We start from the raw sequence: 21013 nt of genomic DNA on the forward strand, positions 1-21013 counted from the left end.
GTATGCAAATTTCATAAAATAAAATACTCAGAAGTCAGCACCACTGCTTACCCAATGGGGCTTAGTCCCAGGAAAGCGGCTCTAGAATGGGCGCCTTGGCCCATGAGGTGCTTCCTTCCGGCTCCTCTCCAGCGTGTTTCTGCTCGCTTTTCCTCGCGGGCCGCGGCAGCTGGAGTGTGTGCGCGCCTTTCCGCGCACGCCGCCATCCCGCTGCGCTGCGTGGCGCAACCTAGTCCTTAGTGAAGCTCTTCTTTCCCGCCCCGAGCTTCTTTCCCGCGCGTGGATACCAGGGAGAGACTAAGCAGCGCCGACGGCGAAGCTCGACCCTCGTGCTCTGCCTCGCCTGTTCCTCCTGCTGCACCGGCGGCGGCGGGCCCTGCTTTTGGGGCTGCGCGGGGAGCTGTCAGTCAGGGAGCAGCCCCAGCCCAGGGTGATGTCAGCGGATCAGCTGCTCTATAACAAAGCGCCGAGCGCCGAGCGTGGGGAGACAAGCAAGTGGGCGGCGACGCAGGCACTCGCGGCTTGCTAGAGCGCGCTGCGCGGTGGCGGCCCCTCGCTCCCCCGCCGCCGCCTTCGTAGGCTCTCGGGGGGACACAGCGGCAGCCAGCCGCCCTCTCCGGCCGAGTGCCGGGACACAGACAAGAGCGCGGCGGGCGCGCTCCCGAGCAGGGCCAGCCGAGCCAAGGAAGTTGTGTCTCCGCGCTGAGCCATGGACAGTGACGAGGAGACGTTGGAAGAGACCGTCGAGGGTAACTGCGTCCCTTAGGCCTGAGGGGAGGGAGCGAGGGAGGGAAGGCGGGCACAGCATCTTGGGGCTGGGGCTTGGGGTCTCCGAGGCGCGTTTTTGCGCTGGGGCTTCGCGCATCTCCGCGTCGTGACTGTCTGTTCCGAGGAGCCCTTTCCGCCGCCGCCGCGTTTCGTGGGGGCAAATATGGTGCCTTTCTTCCCGCCTTCTTTCTCCCGCTTTTGTTGTGGTGGTTTGGCGGACTGGTTCCTGTTATTCTTCGTGGGGAGGAGGAAAAGACCAAAGCGCGAGGCAGGCTGCCGTGAGCCCGGAGCTTGGAAGTTGGCCGGAGGCGCGTGGCTCGGCCTCGACTGCAGCTTTGAGGGAAGCCAATCGCGCGAAGAAGCCCGGAGCGAGCTGCCCTCCCAAATAAGCTCAGACAGAAATAGCTGCCCCATCTCGGTCTGCAAGCGCTTGTGCTCTTCCTTCTCTTCCAGGAGATGCGTGATAGGTGCGGAGAGAGCATGCCAGATCTTTATGTTGTTACCAAGTTCTATTAGAATCACTGGGACTCTTCAGATGTTGTGGGGTCACCAGCTCCCCTAAGCAGCAGCCCGCAGGAATGATGGGAGTTGTAGTTTGACAACATTTGGAGGGCTACAGGTTCCCCACTCCTAGGTAAATGCGTGATTGAGGGGCCAATGGGGATCTTTCCACAATTTGACTGAGTGTTGAAAATATGTGAATGCTTGCACAATCTTTCTCTGTTCTAAGGATAATAATTAAATCATTCATTAATTGTGTTTCACCACAAGGGTCTTAAGGCCACTTACATCCTTGCAACAAAAGGATACAGAAAAATACATGCAATAAAATCAAAGCCTACTCTAAAGACACATAAGTATCTAAAAAGTTAAAATATTCAGCCACTTGTACTACTATAATATGATCCACCATTAAAAACAACAAACGGGTGGGGGGGACAACAACCCCATCCCAACAGATGAGAAAACAAGTAAATAATAGTTTTTGCCTGCCTCCGATAATATGATGACCATCTTAGTTCCAAGTGAGCCTTCCTAGGGAGAGCATTCCATAAAAAGGGGAGTCACTACTGAGAAGACCCTCTAACAGCTTTTGTACTCCTGCAAGGCGACACTTGCAGGAAGGCCTCCAGTGATGACCAGAGGGTCCAGACAGACTCATATGGGTAGAGATGTTCTGCAAGGTCTTGAGGTCCTGAGCCTTGAATTGAGCCCAGAAGCCAGTGCAGTCATGCCAGAACCAACGTTATATATGTTTGGTCCCTATTAATAATCTAGCAGCATTTTCTGCAACAGCTGAAGTTTCCAAACCGTCTTTCAAAGTCAGGCCCATGTATAATGCATTCTAGCAATGTAATTACAATTTGCACTGTCAAAAATGTTTTCAGCAACCACGAAGGTTTAATGAAAGTTGAGCCTTTTCATGATGCTATCATTGCTTGATTTATTGATCTGGGGCTTTATGAAATGTGAAAAGATGCATGGCTAAAATGGCAAGGCTTGACAAGCTTTAGTGCCCTGGTTTCTTAATTTCCGGCTTTTTGGCCATTCAATAATATTATAGTTCCACATCTATGGAAAATATTAAAATGTGTATCACTTGGAATTTGTTAGAAAGGGTAGATAGATGTTGGGGGGGGGGTTCCCTTTAATCTTTCTGGACAGTGGCATAATTTTTCAACTCTGGATATTAGTCTTTTGAACACTACGCCTGGAAATAGTGTTGTGTTCTGTCCATAGATTTTGGACCTGAAAGGATCCAAGTAGCTCTGGTGGGGCATGTAGAATCAATGCAGTGTATTGTATGGACTGCTTCATTCTTGGCGTGCAAATGAGCAGCTATGTTGTAAACCTGGCACTATTAAATTTGGAAATTATAATGGTGTTGGCAGCCAGAGATTTCCTCTTTAGTCCAGCGTGAAGTATGCTTGGCTGCCGCTGACTTAATTCCTATGTTGACTACATTTAAATGATCACTTAAATTCTAAGGAGTAACTCAATTCATTATTGAATTCTGACCCTAGTTATGTTTAAATTCCATTGATACCTATGGGGGCTTGCCTGTGCACAGTTTGTGGGTGGGACTGCAGCTGTATTTTGAAGCATTTTTTCCCCTATGAAAAAAATAAACGCTGTAAAAATGAGCTCTATTGTTCTCTAACAAATAAAAGCAAATAAAAGCAAAACGGAGCTGCTTGAACAATTGTACTGGGGTTACAGTCATCTGTGCAAGCTAAGGCAGAGGTTCTGCCTATAGGAGGGATTTGGTAGGAGAAATAGGGACCAGAAAGCAAAATGAGCAGCACTGCAGCTGAAACTCAATTTTGATATATAATATTTACCAATTTGAAAATATTTTCCTCTCTATATCCTTGTGGCAAACTTTAGGATAGAAATTGGGATACTGTGTTGAGTGCTGGTAATCTAAAAACATAGTGACTGGAGCTGTGGAAAGATGTTGTTTCTTTGTAAATATTATGTGTGTTTCAAGCACTTACACATGAATACAGAAAGTAAGGGTAACCATATTGGCCCATTAGAAAAATCCCTAAAGCCCTATTAGGACAATACTTTTATTAGTATAATGGCATTTTAGTTGGCTTTTTAATGATTTCTCCCTAACAGGAATTTTGTAATTTCAAGTATTATTGTAATATGTAGCTTGTCAGATGCTTGCTTCAACAACTTACATATAAAATATGTCATTAGATATATGTTTTGAGCATTCTTTCTGAACCTTGAGATCATTGCCTAAATTGGGAATCCTTAACATTTCCATTTGGTTTGGACACTGGCAGCTCCCCCTTGTCTCCTATTCTTGCCAGGCAAGCTTTATTAGTCAACAGGGTTTGATTCAGAAATGCAACAAATTTGCAGAAGTGACAGCAGAGTTGGAAATGTGGAAGGATTGATGGGCAGTTGGGTGTACTGTATTGAAAGTGTCCTGGTAAGAAGCCTGATACTGGCCCTACAACAGGTGGGGCAGAAGAAGAAATTCTTTCAAATGGTGTGCATGCCTGTGCAGCCCCCTACCCCAAACACACAATCTCTATGTCTGCAAGTCAATGCAGTGTTGGCTTATTCAAGCTGGATTCAGGCTCCCCACCCCCACCCCACAGAAATTGGTATAACAGACACTTATGCAATCTCTGTTCATTTTTAAAAAATCTAAATATGGTAAAGGTACCCCTGACCGTTAGGTCCAGTCGCGGACGACTCTGGGGTTGTGGCACTCACCTCGCTCTATAGGCCGAGGGACCCGGCATTTGTCTGCAGACAGCTTCCGGGTCATGTGGCCAGCATGACTAAGCCGCTTCTGGTGAACCAGAGCAGTGCACGGAAACGCCACTTACCTCCCCGCTGGAGCGATACCTATTTATCTACTTGCACTTTGACGTGCTTTCAAACTGCTAGGTTGGCAGGAGAAGGGACCGAGCAAAGGGAGCTCACCCTGTCATGGGGATTCGAACCGTCAACCTTCTGATCAGCAAGCTCTGCCTAGGCTCTGTGGTTTAGACCACAGCACCACCTGCGTCCCTTATAAAATCTAAATAGTGGGCCAAAATAAAATAATTATGCAAGTCATGGGAAATGATGCCTTTGTCACATCACCAAGTCTCTTAAAATCAGTTGTGTCTTTTTAGTTCAGAAATCAAGTGGCCCTAAGTTGCCCATATCAGAGTGAAATTTGTTTTTCTGTGACCCTATCCAACTCTTAAAGATTGCCATTCCACCCACCCTACCCCATCATTTCACCTCTCAAAACTCTCTCTTTTTGCAGCTGTAGTTTTAAGTTGGGAAAGGGAAGCTTCCATTTGTGAGAATTTATATATGTATTTATGTCTGTAAGTGAGCTTCTTAATTGCTAATGATTCAAAACCATTTTGAGCCAGCTTTAAACTTGAACAGCAGTATATCTGCCTGTGGTGGTGGTATAGCATTGCAGTAATGCTGATGTGCAACAGGTTTTAGGACGCTACACTAATGCCGGCATGTCCAACCAGTGGATCGTGATCTACTGGTCGATCCCCAGCTGATCCTGGTAGATTGCAGAACCTTTATCGATCATGGGATTAAATAAAGTTTACCGAAAGTTAACAAATAAAAGCTGGAGAACTCTGGGCAATCCTACCCCAAAAAAGCTCAATAACTCTGGGCAATCCACCATATGCATGCTGCCCCTCCCTCCAATGACAATGGGTAGATCACTGCCAGTTTATACTGGGAGTAGATCACAGTCTCTTGGGAGTTGGATGTGCCTGCACTAGTGTACCCTGTAATTAATGACAAAGTGTGTCCTAAGCACTCTGCTCCTTCTGCTACTGCAGAAGACTTTAGGGGTGTGCGTGCATGCGTGTGTTTTGAGAACAAACATAATTAACTGACTTTCATTGGCTGTAATAAGAAAAATAATAATGTTATTTCTGAATGTTCAATTCACCACACTTACCTCTTGCTGCAAACACAGAATTCAGTTGTTTCCTTCTCGGGTAGGAAATACATTCTGGGGTGTGTGTAGTTCAACAGTGAGTATTCTTTGCAGAGATGAGATTAAAACAGCAGAATGACAGTCATGGCTGTTTGGGCTCACTCATCCCTAGTTTATCAGTGCAGCTTTCTTTCTTTGTGTCTATCTCTACACCTTGACATGGAAGTGTCATTTGATTGCCTGCAGGCCCCTTTGTTCTCATCCACCCAGCTTGTTACTATCTTGTATCTGTTATGATCTTGAGTTCCAGAGGCTTTAAGCAAAAATTGATCAAGGTTTTGAATTTGCTCCTTACCTAAGGCTATATACACATTAACTTAAAAGTTTTGAATCACTCCTTTCCTCCCTCTCAAACTCTCTCCCTTCTTGCTCCCATGGCCACGGCCACTTTTGCTGTGGAATCTTCCTTCTCAGATGTACACACTTCAGTTTAACTGCAGCATTAATACATCATACAGCAGCAATTCTCAATAAACTGTTAGGATGGAGACGGACTGTGGCCATCTGCACATGGCTTCAGACACCAGTGGTGAGATCACAGTGGTTCCAGAGTAAACGATAATGTGTACGCAGCCTAAGAGGCTGACTCCAAGCCTGCTAAAAAGCAAAATGGAAAAATAATTCAGTACTGTAGTCTGAACGAGACTGTGTGGAACAAATGTCAAGTTTGGTTCAGCCACTGCAGACTGATATAAAGTTACAAGTGAGCTTTGGCTAAGGACTGACAGTTACACAATTTATGCTTTCTTGGATGGCTTGTGCAACCCATTCCTACAGATCAGCTAAGTACCAGTACTGGAGTCCCCGTAAGAGTCTTCTAAAACAGCCTGTGCTTTTACTGTCTGCTGCAAACTGTGAAGATAGATACTGAACAGATTTTAAAAAGCTCGAAGCTTGATTGGTTCTTATTTTTTCTCCTCAAGAACATTAACCATTTCATGAGCAAACAATTGCCTCAAGTATGAGAAGCATATAGGATACATGTGGATAAAAACACATTCCTCACATGTATCCCATGTTTTGTGGTGCTGCAGGTTGGGGTTAGGATTTCTGGTTTTTGTATTACCAGGCTGTGCCCTGGGGAAGGACTTCTAATAAACACTGCAGCAGCTCCTTAGCAAAACTAGCTGTGGTTCTCCTCATTGTAGTGCATTTGCTAGTGCAAAGGATGGCAGCTGGTCTCTAAGCAGAACTGATGGAGTGGCCCTGCTTCCCATGTCTCCTTCTGCTGCAGCTTCATGAAACAGCTGTTGCCAGATGAGAGAAGGGAGATGTGATGGATTTCTCCCCTCACCAGGACAACAGGGTAGCCCTACATCCCTTCCTTCTGCTGCAGACTGATGGCATGGCCCATACAGGCTATGGAATTTCCTGTAGTCAAGGAAACTATGTCAGGCATGACTTTGCGTTATAGCTGACGCTAAATAATGACCGGAGTTGACTCATCACATATAATCAGGCCAAGTTCTGGTGCAGAGGGAGAGAGCCCCTAGCACAGGCATCCCCAAACTGCAGCCTTCCAGATGCAGCCTACAACTCCCATGATCCCTAGCTAACAGGATCAGTGGTCAGGGATGATGGGAATTGTAGTCCAAAACATCTGGAGGGCCGGAGTTTGGGGATGCCTGCCCTAGCATCTAGTTGGCTGCAGCAATTTGGGAACCAGTGGGTTAGAGCATGAGATTGCAGGTTCAATCCCCATATCGGACAGTTGCATCGCAGAGGGTTGGACTAGATGATCCTCGGGGTCCCTCCCAACTCTAGAATTCTATGAGGTGATGGTGACGTTTAGGGGCACCTTGAGTGTGAGGGTGATGCTACCAGTGCTGATGCTTCTTTATCAGGTGTTGAGGTTGTGCAGTACCACACATGTTATTCTTTAAATGTTTGTTTGTTTTCTATGCTACAACAAATATAAAATCAAAACAGAAGACATGTGTTATGATTCTGCCATTGGGAGTGAGTGGATGGAAGTAGTTCTATACCAGGCATCCCCAAACTTCGGCCCTCCAGATGTTTTGGACTACAATTCCCATTATCCCTGATCACTGGTCCTGTTAGGTAGGGATCATGGGAGTTGTAGGCCAAAACATCTGGAGGGCCGCAGTTTGGGGATGCCTGTTCTATACCCTTCAGGGTGAAAACCTGCTCTGGTATAGATCTGGACCCTTCTCAGGTGAGAGATGGGAGAAGAGAATTAGATAGTCCCATGGGAGTGGGGCATGAGTTCATGAGTGCTTCAGACATTAGGAGTGTATTTTATATGTTTGCTTGGCAGTGACCCTTTGTATGTGAATTGTGATATTGTTGGGTATGAGTGGTTTTTGTATAAGTGGTAATGTCTGAGGTAGTGAATTCTATGTGAAATGGATGGTGAATGAACTTGGACAAGTGATTGTATATGCATTGTGGTGTTTGGAATTTTACATTATACTGCTCTGTAGCACTCTGATTTTATTTATTTTTATACTGCATTATGTTTCTGTATACAGTATGTACGTTTTTCATGTATTTTGCTTTGTGAATTTGACATGGTTCTATTGTACTGTACTTGGTGTGTCGGTGTGTGAATAGGTTCTGTCTGCTTGAAGCTTCCCAGCTGTGCAGAGCACTGGCTGGCTGGTTCTTAGAGCAATTGCACAACTGTTCTTCAGCCCCCACCCCACCCCACATCCAGAATAGTGTTTTAAGTTAAGAAGGGGAAGGACAAAGAAACAATTAAGTTAATAAATATGCGGGCTATCTGAAAACAAGGTTTCTCAAAAGTGAGTAGTTTTGCCAAAGCATGCAGGGTAAGGGCAGTAATCCATGCTGATGTCTGAGCCAGGATTGTGCAGCAGTAGAGGAACAGAGGCTGTGTTAGGAGTCGGAGCTTGTGCTAAAGCAGAAAACCCCACATCCAATCCACATGAAGGTACATCTGCATGAACTCTTGCAGTATCATTGTCTTGGTCTCACTGGCCTCTTTTCAATTTTTATTAGGTGCACTCGATGATGATGGGATGCCGCATGGGTTCTGTACGGTCACATACTCCTCCACAGACAGATTTGAGGGAAACTTTGTGCATGGAGAGAAGAATGGCCGTGGAAAGTTCTTCTTCTTTGATGGAAGGTAGGCATTCTTTTGGGTATGGCGCTTTTTTTTTTGCTCAATACTTCAAATATTTTTATAACTTTGTGGTTTTCCCCCCTAGACTATAGTTGTGAAAATAAGACAAAGTTAATACGTCTCCTCCCACACCTTACCCTTGTAGTTCACTCTGCTAAGTTGTTCACTTTGAGTAGAGCAAGAAGGGAGAGACACTGAAAGGGAGGGGGGGAAAGCTGTTCTAAACTTATCCCTCTTCCATTCCTCATTAGAGCCCTGAAACATTCCATAGTACCTTTCCGCAATGTATTTCACTCCTGGTTACCATGTGACGTCTTCAACACAAAGCTCCATGTCCAGTATAGTAATTATATGTACAACATCCATCAATGGATGTAACCTCCTCTAACTGAGCAAGATAACTGACAGGCTTGCTCTTAAGGTTCTAGTCATCTTAAACATACAGTAATAGCATGGGGTGTGCGCACAAGGGAGACTGCAGAACAGGAGAGAGGATGAAACCTGGAAATGGGGGTAATCCGTGTGCAAGGGACAGTTCAGAAAAGTAAGGAGGCGGTGGAGGTAGAAAGGGAGTGATGGTGAAAATGGGGGTGCAAGGAAGGAGGAAGCAGGTGGCATAGGAATGGGGTTGAATATGAAAACTGGCATGAGAGAGTCTGAAGAATAGCAGGGGATAGTGACTTCATAATTGAGCAGAAGGTAAAAAGGGTGCTTAGCAATACAATGTATGGGAGATGTATAATATGAGGTTATCGGGGGGGTGCAAGGGAGGTTGCACAAAAGGAGGAGGAGGCATAGGCATGGGGGTGAAGGTGAAAACGGGTACAAAGTGGGATTGCATTATAGAAGAGAGAAGTGGTATCAGAAAGGGGGTTGGGGGATCAAGCTTAATAGTTGCATGGGGTAGGAAGGGGAAGTGCTAAAGTGTTAATGTGGGGGGAATGGCAGGTGGGTTGGTAAGCAGAGCAACCAGTAAAACATTTTTTAAAAACCAAATTAAAAAGCAACACACATTTTAAACACTTCCATAAACAGATTAAGACAAATTATCTACAGTATAAAAAGCCAGTAACAGTAAAACTCGAGATGTTAAAGGCTGCCCAGAAAAGAAATGTTTTCAACTTTTGATGACAGTGAACCAGAGAGGGAGTCTGACAGATCTCCACAGGTACAGAAATGCTAGAGTCACTGGGCCACTGCCAATAAGGTCCTGTTGCTCACTTACCTGAGATGATGGTACAGAGAGCATAGTGGCTGAGGCTGATGTTGAAGCCCAAGCAGTTATGCATTGTGGGGAGAGTGTCCTTAAGGTAATGAGACATTTTTACTTTGAGAACATTTCGTAAATTAAACTAGATACTATTGATCGCTGTGCCCTACCCTTTTCTCATTACCAGCACATTAGAAGGCTATTATGTGGATGATGCTCTGCAAGGCCAGGGTGTATATACTTATGAAGATGGAGGAGCTCTTCATGGCACTTATGTAGATGGAGAACTAAATGGGCCAGCCCAAGAATATGATGCTGATGGGCGACTGATATTCAAAGGGCAATACAAAGATAATATTCGGTGTGGGATTTGTTGGATATACTACCCTGTAAGTATGTTGGACTTTTTCAAATACGCAAGGTGGGAAATGAGTTATAAACCTAAATGGGGAGGTGTGGCGGCAAAGTAGGGGATGAAGTGATATCTGACACATGGGGAAGACAAATCCTGTTGCATTGCTTAGAGAGGCAGCTGGACTACATAACTTCCACCTGCAAAGGAGAGCAAAGGGTTCTGATTTGGCAGCCTACCAGAATCCTAGCAATCCTTTTCACACTTGTGGTTGTGGCTTCTCATAATTTGGATGCAGATTATGCAGCATGGTAGGATACATTTGCCTTCCACAAGTTGCTGCTGTGTGCAAACTGTGTACATGAGTGTAAAATGCACCATGTGCCCTTCTCAGCCATGTGCATCTTTTTAAAGATTGAAGTCAAACCTGTGAGGGGCTTTGTGGGTTTTACTTTTCATTCTAAGAGAGGTGCTTTTCTTCATAAATACTTTACTGAACATAGTTCTCTACTGTCTTTAATTTAGAACCATTATAGCAGGGTTGCTTCTGGCTTTCACAAATGAATAGCTCCATTCAGGCCACTCAAGCTAGTGACACTTTGCCTAAATAAATACTGAATAGTAACTATGTACATGCTTTAGACATCAGTCCGCTGTAACAAAATGTTCTGAACTCGGGAGCCAGAAAAAAAGGAGTCAGTGTGCTTTTAAACATCTATATTTTTGCTGTCCTCCCCAGCCCCAGCCCCCAAAGGAGGGAGGTCAAGGTGACTTCTGTGTAAAAGGTGTAAAAGTGTGGTTATAAATACCAGCATTTTACTGGATAATCTTGGGAAGTTATATATATATATATATATATATATATATATATATATATATATATACCGGTATATAACTTACTAGACATGACTAGAGATGCAAAGAACCTTTTCAGAGAAGTGTCCGTTTGATGCTTCTCAGTAAAATAGTGAACAAGCCCATAATGGCTGTCACAATCTTGGAGATGAAGCTGTAATGGATCTCTAACAAGGCTCTTACGATTTTTATCTTCGGTTCACAAAACCCAACAAAAGCATTTCCTCTGCAAGTTATTTATTTATCCATCTATCTGTTTATGGATTGAAGAGCTAAAGAATAACCAAGTTATTTTACTTGGTTTATGGTTAATTTGGCTGCTATTTGTTTGGAAGAGTTCCCCCCCCCCTTTTTTTTCTTTTTCTTTTTAGAAACACCCTGGATTTATACAGGGCTTTGTTATAGCAGAACTGGATTGCTGGAATAAACACAACTCACTGAGATCTGTACAGAGTAGCAAAAGATCAGAGGCAGCAGGAAGTGAGGTTTAGAGAACCTAAGATGCAGCTGGTACCTATGAAACAAAAATATTATAAACGTATTTTAATTAACACAGTTGTTACTTTTGGGTGGTATCCATCTAAATTATACCCGGAGTAGACTCATTGACATGATTAGCTTAGGTCCATTAATTTCTTCTCTGAGAAGAAGTTAGTTGGATGCAGTGCAATATCTGTGTTGCTATTGAAAGGTTTCAAAAATGTCTGTGCACGCACAAACATTTCCCTCTTAAAAAGGTGCAGCATTTATTGTACTAATATTATGCTTCTTCTCATTCAGGATGGTGGACATCTGGTTGGAGAAGTTAATGAAGAGGGAGAGATGACCGGTGAGAAGATAGCCTATGTGTACCCTGATGGGAAAATGGCCTATTATGGACACTTCATAGATGGTGAAATGTTGGAAGCAAAGCTGGCAACCCTTGTATCCGTAGAAGAGGGGAAGCCACAATTTGAAGTGCTGCCAGGCAGTAAGTGGTCCTTGGTGTGCAAAATGGTGTTGTGTAGCATGACTTCCACACACCTTTTTGGAGATAACTTCGAGCAAACAATGCTTTCAGTTTTTCTTTTTTCACATTGCTGCAGTTTTGTTCTTGTGCCAATGCCCTCCACTCTGCAAGATAGAATTACTAAAATTAGAGCTGTCATGGTGTGTTGACAAAATGGATTGGAGTGGGGTTGTACACTCCGAGCCAGAAGAAATATAAGGAATGGTAGTTTAGGGTCGCTTCAGTTTACATTTGGAATTTGGACCTGGTATGCAAAGTATAAATACCATATATATCAGTTGAGACACATTTTACTTTCCACTTCCTTTTGTAAAAGATAATGAAATTGGGTCCCGGTTCTATATCGATTGCTGCTGCTTTTGATTTTGTTGAGAAAAGTGTTGGTGATAATATGCACTGCCCACACATAGTTGATGTGGGGTGCATGCATTTTTAACTTGGTTTTACATATTCATGGGGAAAATATAAAGCTAAAGCACTATTGGGAAACATTATTTCTCGCATGTATAAACCTGAACTCATATTTGTTACAAAGGTGACTGAATACTACTTGCAATTTTAAGGAGAAATGAAAATGGTGAAAAAAATGTGTGCAGAGCACTGTTTTATTATATAGTAGACAGACGTAAATACAATATTTTTGCTGTCATGTTTTTAAAACTTAATTTCCTTATGGTGTGTTGAATGCATAACACTTTAATAAGAGAGAGACCTGCATCTTCATCTTGATTGTCCATTAATTTGTGTACTTTTTTGTTTTGTTTTGCTTGATTTTAGGCCCAGTATACAGTTTTGATAAATCTACTTCATCTTGCATTTCTACAAATGCACTTCTTCCTGATCCTTATGAATCGGAGAGGTAGAATAATTTATGTGTATCATTTTGCCCGCTTTCTTAAATATTTGCAAAGAAACAATTTAGTTGTTCTGCTTTGCATTTTAAGACAGCATTCAGCAACACTTTATTCCTTTGAATTGCAAACAGAACTATTTGTGTGCAAATGACATCATATTAGCTCATTAATTTGATGGTTATCTTGCATGAGCTTAATTGAATTGAAATGTTTTCCAAAAAACATGAATTGGCATGAAAAACCTATAACTATTAGGAGGAAACTTTTATATTTCTTTTTAAAGCGATTTTTAAATGAATTTTTAAGTACAGTAGTGAAAAATTGTGGTACTAGAGTATTTTTGTTTAATATATCTCTCAGTGGCTACAAATAACTGTTTCTCCACCCACCCCCTGCCCCCCAAAAACATTTCAATACTTTGGTTGTTCAGAAGATGATCTTCAATATACATAATCAGAATTTGGCAGGGACAGAAACTTGATGGGACTCTGCATTTTGTTGGACAAAGCGCTGATACACTTTTGCTTTTTTCTAAACACAGAGGCTTTGTCACATTTGACACCTGTGCTAGTATTTCTTCCCATGGCCCAAAATTAATGATCTCAAATTTACACAAACTAATAAAATAGTTTTCTAAAAATATTAGTGTATTACAGAGTAGTAATAATGACACTGTACTTTCTTTTTAATCTTTCCTTTCATCAGGGTATATGTAGATGCATCTCTCATTTCCAGCGCAGGAGAAGGGTTGTTTACTAAAGTATCTGCTGAGGCTGGCACAGTTATGTCCTTTTACAATGGTGTACGAATTACACACCAGGAGGTAAAGTGAAGTGAGAACTTTTCATTGCTACTTCTGAAACACTTCCTTTTTGGAAACATTTTTGTTGCTTGTTCACCCTGTTGTTTCAAAAATGTTTCAGTATTCACCAGGATTGAGTAAAAAAAAGTGTGTTGATTTCATATACCAGCAATGCATGGTCAAGGATTCTGTAGTCATAATGGGATCTCACAAGTATTTGAACATCCAAAGGTTCTCTACACAGAGAATTGTCTTGTTAAGTGTATCTTGCTTCTCAATTTCTTTAATATCAGTCCAGCAAGCCTTAGAAAATTAAGGATGATTTTGTTTACTTGATTACAGATTTCAGTAGATGTGCCCCAAGTCTGCTGTAAAACTGATTTTTATTCTGTAGAGGTAATGAAGCAGAAAGGGCAAGAAGTTAGGGTTAGTATGGTCTTACTATGGTGAGGACTATTGGAGTGGCATGTTTTTCTTCGCTTAAATTTGTTTCCTTATAGAGTACTTGCCACCCTGATTGAATACCACTGGTCTCTCTCCTTTAAAGCATGTAACACAAGAAAAATCTGCATTGTTTCTTCAGTCTGACAAAAACACAAAGTTGACACTGCAACAATGTCTGTTTTAGGTGGATGGCAGGGACTGGGCTCTGAATGGAAACACAATATCCCTTGATGATGAAACAGTCATAGATGTACCGGAACCCTACAACCACGCAGCCAAATACTGTGCCTCATTGGGGCACAAGGCAAATCATTCTTTCACACCAAATAGTGTTTATGACACGTAAGTATTAAACTTGTACTTGATAAAGGTGCTGCTTTTCAGGTGTCAGAACTGTCTGCCAATGCGATAGCAGATGATATCAAAGGATCACTGCAACCACAGTGCTAAATCAAGTGTGTGGGGAAAACTGATGAAAAATACAGTTGAAAGCAAGGGAAGCATTCCTGGAAAATGGCATCATGCTCTGAGTCAGGGGTGGCTAGCCCTTACCACCCATGGCCAGGCCACTCCTGAATTTTTTTTTGGGCCCTCCTAAAAAACCTACCAATTTTTTAAAAAAATGGTTTTAAACCAAATTTAATGAATGAAAATAAATTATTTTAAATGGTGTAGAATTGCTTGTGGGAGACCATTTTGGAAGGCAGACTCATTAACTATGCCCAGTTATATGCTTTGTTCATGCTCATGTTAACATGTGACTCCCGAGGGTTGATATTAGGTGAAGACAACCTTCTGTCCAGAAAAGGTTAGGCACCCCTTATCTAAGTGGAAAATCCTGCCCCAGCCACAAACATTTTGCTGGGAGGCAGGTGGCAGGATCGCTCGTTGAAGAAGATGCTGAGGTGTATCTTCATAGTTTTGCCTCTGCGTTCAGAGATGGCCCTACTGTGTGAGTCAAGAGAGCTGTTTCTGCTGTCCTCTGTTCTTAGTCCCATCCACTCTCCTGTGTTATCCACAGTGGATGGACTGTACAGCACTGCTGCACCTTTCCCCCAGTTGCAAAACCTGCTTAACTTTAAACTTTTTCCAAAACTTTTGTTGTCGCTATATAACAATATTTCGCTGCAGGGAAAAAAAGTGGCCAGCAACACTCCTATAGGGTTCTCTTGCAGTGCTGTGTCACCTATATGTAAGAAACGCATAGGATATATGTAAAGCTTTCAAGAAAATGAATACATCGTTTGGGCTTGCTGATTTTCCTTTTTCTGACTGTGTATGCTTCCTTCCTTTCTAGGTTTGTTCATCCTCGTTTTGGGTTGATTAAATGTATCCGCACTATTAGGGCTGTTGAGAAGGATGAAGAATTAACAGTGGCTTATGGATACGACCACAATCCCATTGGACAAAATGGGCCGGAAGCTCCAGGCTGGTATCAGGTGGAACTGAAAGCCTTCCAGGCTACTCAGAAGAAGTGAGAAACGTACAGTTTCCCTCCTCACAATGGATCTATGCACTACCCTTGATACCGATACTGAAAACCGGGACAGCCAGGGATTTGTCTATGGCTGTCCTGCAACCCTTCACTCCGTGCCAGAGAGGGTTTATTTTCCATAATAACAAGTTTTAACCTTTAAGTTCAAGCAATTTAAAAAAAACTTAGCTAGTGTAGTAAAAAAAACAAACCTATTCAATATGCCATACAAAGCAGTGTGATTATTTGGCAACCATTCTGTGTCATATGCAAAGTTGCCTAATTCTAGGGGGGGGGGATAGGGTGTTTGGAGTCCGCCCTCCCCCCCCAAAAAAAGACCTAGTTGTTATTGTGCAACTGCATTTTGTACACATGCCATTTTGTGATGGTAATAGAACTGTGCTGTTTTTAATATTCTAGAAAAGGAGCATAATTTTTGCTCTCAAAAAACCTTTGAGAATATTGCTTTAGAACAATTTCTATCTTTGGTGCACAGAAGGCTATCCTTTGTAGATTCCCTCTCTCTTAACACTGTCATTTCAAAAGACAAACACTTTTAGGAGACTGCACAGAGGTTTAAACAGCAATGTAGGTTTTTATGGCTCTGCGGACAAACTGTTTTTAGAAATGTGCCTATGAAAACCAGAGCTAGTGTGATTTTAATTATGATGTTCACACCTGGGTAATTTCTAGATGACTTTTTTAAATATAAAGTTGAAATGTGAAAGAGTAATTTATAAAGATATGTTGATGATTATAATCAGCATGAAAATAAGTGAATCAAGGTTGTAACATGAGTTTTTTTTTGCTTGCTAAACTTTTTTCCTTTTCTTTTTCACCCCCTTTCCTGTCTCTAAATGGTTAGGTGAGAATCCATCAGGGTAAATTTATTTTGATACATAGGTAAACAAACAACTTGAAGAAAAAAAATGAGTAATTTAAAGGTTAATAGCAAAAACCCCAATTTCTGCTGTAGAACATGTCGTGTCAAATAGCTTTTTGGAAATTATAAAATAAATACGTTTTATAATTCTTAACTAGCATTTAACTGTGATCGGTGAAACAATATTATAATGGAAGTAAAGAGCTTTCAAGGCTCTGCAGGTCACTTGCAATACTGACACTTACCTTCTAAAACAGATTTATCAGTATCTGCAGTGTTAATGGATCACTTGCTTAAAAATGCTTGTACTAGAAAAATGTGCACATACTCCTATGGGGGGAAATGTCTCTCAAGCTGCAGTCTTGTGGCTATTTATCTGGGAGTAAGCCTTGTTGTACTCAGTGCGGCTTACTTTTGAGTAGACATGTATTGGATTACACTTTTAGTTTCTCCTATGGGAAAATTTCCTTGTGTACGTTTGTTACCTGCACACTGAACATCTGCTTATAGAGAGAGGGAAAAAGAACGGGAAGCACCAAATACAAGAGAAGAAAAGGCAAGCCTCAAAATTGCAATGAAATGTATAAAATAAAATAGTAAATTGCACATTGGTAGAAACCTTTCTCAGAGGGTCTAGTAAGTTTTTCCTTACTGAACTAAACAAGGATGGTTTCCTCCAAAATGTATTGGGCAATTTACTAAGTTTGACTGTTTTTTAGATTTGTTTTCTAAATGAATAAATCAAAAGCAGTTTATGTGATTTCATAGCAAAAGAGCAAAGAATAGAAGCTTTGGTGGCACTCCCAACGTTTTACTCTATAGATAGAATGTATTTTTTAGCTCACTCAATTATAGCAAATAGCTAACACAGATGAGATTTGATTGACTCAGCTGGGCTTTTTGAGGCTGAACCGATCCTTACTTATAGAAGTGAACTGAAAAAAGGCTGAAATGTTAGAATGCTGCTTCTACAAATTGGTGCAAACAGAAGAGGAAAAGTCTGTTTTGCAAATGCACAAGCACTTAAGCACAACACCAATTGCTGTTAGTAGATAAATACTGTTCAAGTTGATAGACCACTATTTGGGTATTGTTTCAGTGAAATTACTCCATCTGAGAGGAGGCGTGGTCTACTTGTAATATCCTTCCTGAGTTTGCCTGCATGGAGTTTCTTTTGAAATACTACTTTGAGAGAACCCCATTGAGCTCACTTGCTTCTGAATAAACATGCTTAGGAGCACAGTGGATATCTAATATAACCAATGTTGTCTGTTAAGATGCAGAAATGCTAGAAAGATTCCTCCTGGATATTCTTACTGATTTACTATTCTAGTAGTGAAGAAATGTTTTCTGTTATGTGCTCCTGAACTCTGCATGACTATAATGCACTCTGTGGTCTATTAAGATAGGGATGTGTCCTGGCTAATAATCTTTCCTCATTTTCACTTCATGATTTTTGGTATTGCTTGTGATTTTAATTTTAATTCTTCTTCAGAAGCAGTTTGCTGTTCATGCAAAGTGCTAACACTTAAGCCGAGCACTTTCTTCCTGGTAAAGAGAGAGTTCCTTTCTAGGAGATGTGGATATTGAGCTAGAACAGCCTTCCCCAGCCCTGTGCGCTTCAGATGGTTTTGATTGCAACTCCCATCATTTCTGACCATTAGCCAAACTGGCTGGGGCTGAAGGGAGTTGTGGTCCAGCAACATCTGAGGTTACCAGTTTGTTGAAAGCTCTGCTAAAGAATCTGCATGGTCTCTTAAGGTCAGGGATGGGGATAATTCTGGAAAGCTCCATTTGGTTCACATTTCATTTTGAAAAGCAGCAACAAAGTTGTGAAAAGCGTTAGAGTACCTTGGAAAACTCTGCTGATACTTGTTGAAGCAATGTGACTCTGTAGACATAAACCACATTTGACTAATACTCATCATTGCATTTAAAAAACCTTATAGGGAAGTAAATTCTGCAGGTGGCAGGTGCCTTGCCTGTTTTGAGACAAAGGAAATATTGGCTGATAGCCAAGCTGAAACTGCTCTGCGGCAAGTTGAACCCAACATATTTTTATGTGAAATTGTTGTTTTTCTGCTTTATGGCAGCCTTTTGGATACTTGACAACTGTTGTTGAGCTTCTTCCTCCACTAGCTTTAACCTTTTGTCTTAATGCAAGGCAAGTCATACATTGATACATACATATGATAATCCTATTCAGAGAGGTCTTGCCCTTTCTTTGGTTTGTGCGCGTTCTGACTTTGTTACTTCTAGAGAAAACCCACCCCACAAAACGCATGATTTGACAATATTGGCAATAATAGCACTTAGATAAAGGACAAAAGAAAGGACAAAAATAATTATTTGAATTAATGCTTGCCTTTTTAAATTTGAAGAGCAAGACAAGACAAGTGTTTACTCTCTGGCACTTCATGTGGCTTGGATTATGACTCTGTTGTATTGGAATCGGCACAACACTTTTCCAAAACAGGACACACTGAAGTTGTTTGTTTTGCTGATCTTCCTATAATTGTGGTAACTTTCTAATAAGAATTGCTTTGCTGTCTCATCCAACATTGTGTTCTCTTAACAGTGGCCAAACTTGATGATAGTGCTGTTTGTTGGAGGTGTAAAGTTTGATGGTATTTGTCAATATCAAATCACAAAAAATAGATTCTTGCACATATACTGACTTGTACTTGCAATAACTGTTGGAAAAATGGTAGCAGCCATTTTTATCTTCATTGTTTGTGCTTTGCAGTAAATGGAGCAAGGAGCAGGGGGGGAGGTGGCTGGTTTATCATTTTTCAGACCTCCTGCCCTCAAAGAATCCTGCCTTGTGCCTTTGCCAATCACAATGGTGAGGCTGCTGCTGCACAGGAGAAAAATGTAGCCAGCAAAGTGCATGTGTGTTTGTTTGTTTCCAGGTGGACTGTTTTTGTGAATGCAGCAAATTGCAAAAAGGTAGCACAGAATGTCCAGGGTTGTGGATAGGGAGGGGCATCTGTTAGACCCCTGCAATGAATAACTTTTTTAAAAGAGAGAGAGAGAAATATCAACTATTGTCCTGTAAGTGCATCATATTCTATCAACCTTATGAATTAGGGGGTGGGAAGTTAGTCTACAGAAGCAAAGCTGAGAAAATATGCTAGAACTAGGTTTGGAAAATCAAGTCCAAGGCAACTTACTGGGTTTCAATATAAAACACAATCATCTTCTTCTGGCCTGCAGACTTTTCTCCTGCAAGTGATCAGAAATTGTGTATGTAATATGTACAGGGAGCTACCTGCATGTTGAGGAAAGTCAGTTCAAAGTGAGTGGGCATAGAATTAATCAAAATATTGTGATGCTTCACATGAACAAAGTTAAACATGGTAATTTTTCTCAGTCACTTGATAACTTATATCCTTATGTGTGATTGAGGGTAGCAGCTGCTATAGGTTATTTGATTGTTTTTCACATATTGATTGGGGGAAGAGAGCACTTGAGTGGAGTCGACTGTGCTCTACAGACTCTGACTTGATATTTCCTGTGACTTCTACCAAGAAATTTCTATGCACACCATCTACAGTACTGCATTCAGAAGATTTTGCCTAGATGGTTCCTACTGCTCCTAATGGAATAGTGTGTGTGTCTGTTTTAGGATCTTAAGAGTACAGTATATTTTGTTAGCCATAAAAAGTCCTGTAGCAAGCAGCAGTAATCGTTTTTTTAAGGCTGCTGTTGTCTGTTCTAAACATATTATTAACGCACTGTATACAAGATGGAAACATCATCTTTGCTTCCCAATAACCATGGTTATCTTCTGCTTTTGTCTCCTGACACAGAGGTTTCTGAACTTAATCTAGTTTAGAAGTATTCTAAGGGCCTTCTCGGTGGTGGCGCCTGCCCTGTAGAACGCCTTCCCAACAGATGTCAGAAAGGAAAACAACTACCAGACTTTTAGAAGACATCTGAAGGCAGCCCTGTTCAGGGAGGCTTTTAATGTTTAATAGACTACTGTGTTCTATTTTTCTGTTGGAAACCGCCCAGAGTGGCTGGGGAGACCCAGCCAGATGGGCGGGGTATAAATAATAAAATATTATTATTATTATTATTATTATTATTATTATTATTATTATTATTATTATTCTGAACTGGCAGTGAACTAACCAGGAACAAGACTTTGGGGTCAAAGCAGATAGCTCAGTAAAAGTAGTGATCCAGTGGACAGCAGCTGCGGGGGGAAAGTGAGTTCCATGGTAGGGATAATAAGAGAAAGGATTTAAAATAAATCTGCTAATATCATAATGTTGTTCTACATATTTATGGTGTGAACACACTTGGAATACCATGTAAATTTCTGGCTGTGTTGCCTCAAGAGGAACACTGAAGAGCTGGAAGAGGTTTCAAAAAAGGGAACCTCCCCCTGTGAGGAAAGATTACACCCTTTGGGGCTTTTTTTTAGTTTAGAAACCATGCCAATAACAGGGACGAACAAAGCAGAGGTGTATTAGATTATGCATGGCTCAGAGAAAGTGGACAGGGAGTTTTTCTTTCATGTAATCCTAGAACCAGGAGCCATCCAATGAAGCTGGAACTTTGAAGATACAATACAGACAGGACTTCTTCTCAGAGCATATAGTTAAACTACTATGGAATTGCCTCGCACAAGATGTAGAGGCGACCATTAACTTCTATGGCATTAAAAGGGGATTAGACAAATTCATGAAGGATAAGGCTATCAATGGCTGCTAGCCACGATGGCTGTGTTCTGCCATCGTGAGGAGAGTAACTGAG

General features: G+C 41.7%; 1 protein-coding gene across 2 annotated transcripts; it reads left to right on the top strand.

Annotated features, from left to right (window-relative positions):
• The first annotated feature begins 193 nt into the window (after nucleotides 1-193).
• On the top strand, nucleotides 194-20330 carry SETD7 (SET domain containing 7, histone lysine methyltransferase). Of its 2 annotated transcripts, XM_088661104.1 has the most exons (9): nucleotides 194-749; nucleotides 8240-8369; nucleotides 9764-9965; nucleotides 11564-11753; nucleotides 12570-12651; nucleotides 13352-13469; nucleotides 14077-14234; nucleotides 15190-15366; nucleotides 20062-20330. In XM_088661104.1, exons 1-9 carry the CDS (start codon nucleotides 710-712, stop codon nucleotides 20069-20071), a joined length of 1107 nt encoding a protein of 368 aa, XP_088517230.1. In that variant the 5' UTR covers nucleotides 194-709; the 3' UTR covers nucleotides 20072-20330. The 2 variants fall into 2 exon arrangements, with proteins under 2 accessions (XP_088517230.1, XP_060134589.2); XM_060278606.2 differs by lacking the exon at nucleotides 20062-20330 and having other exon boundaries at nucleotides 15190-16403.
• Nucleotides 20331-21013: the final 683 nt, after the last annotated feature.

Source organism: Zootoca vivipara, chromosome Z1 (assembly GCF_965207765.1).
Source record: "Zootoca vivipara chromosome Z1, rZooViv2.hap1.1, whole genome shotgun sequence".
Classification (NCBI taxonomy): Eukaryota; Metazoa; Chordata; class Lepidosauria; order Squamata; family Lacertidae; genus Zootoca; species Zootoca vivipara.

Bases quoted from the DNA above. Each gene is read 5' to 3' on its own strand.
- SETD7 (XM_088661104.1), top strand. From the start codon at position 710: ATGGACAGTGACGAGGAGACGTTGGAAGAGACCGTCGAGG. The intron at 750-8,239 runs GTAACTGCGTCC...AATTTTTATTAG, and splicing joins GTTGGAAGAGACCGTCGAGG to GTGCACTCGATGATGATGGG. The intron at 8,370-9,763 runs GTAGGCATTCTT...TCTCATTACCAG, and splicing joins TTCTTCTTCTTTGATGGAAG to CACATTAGAAGGCTATTATG.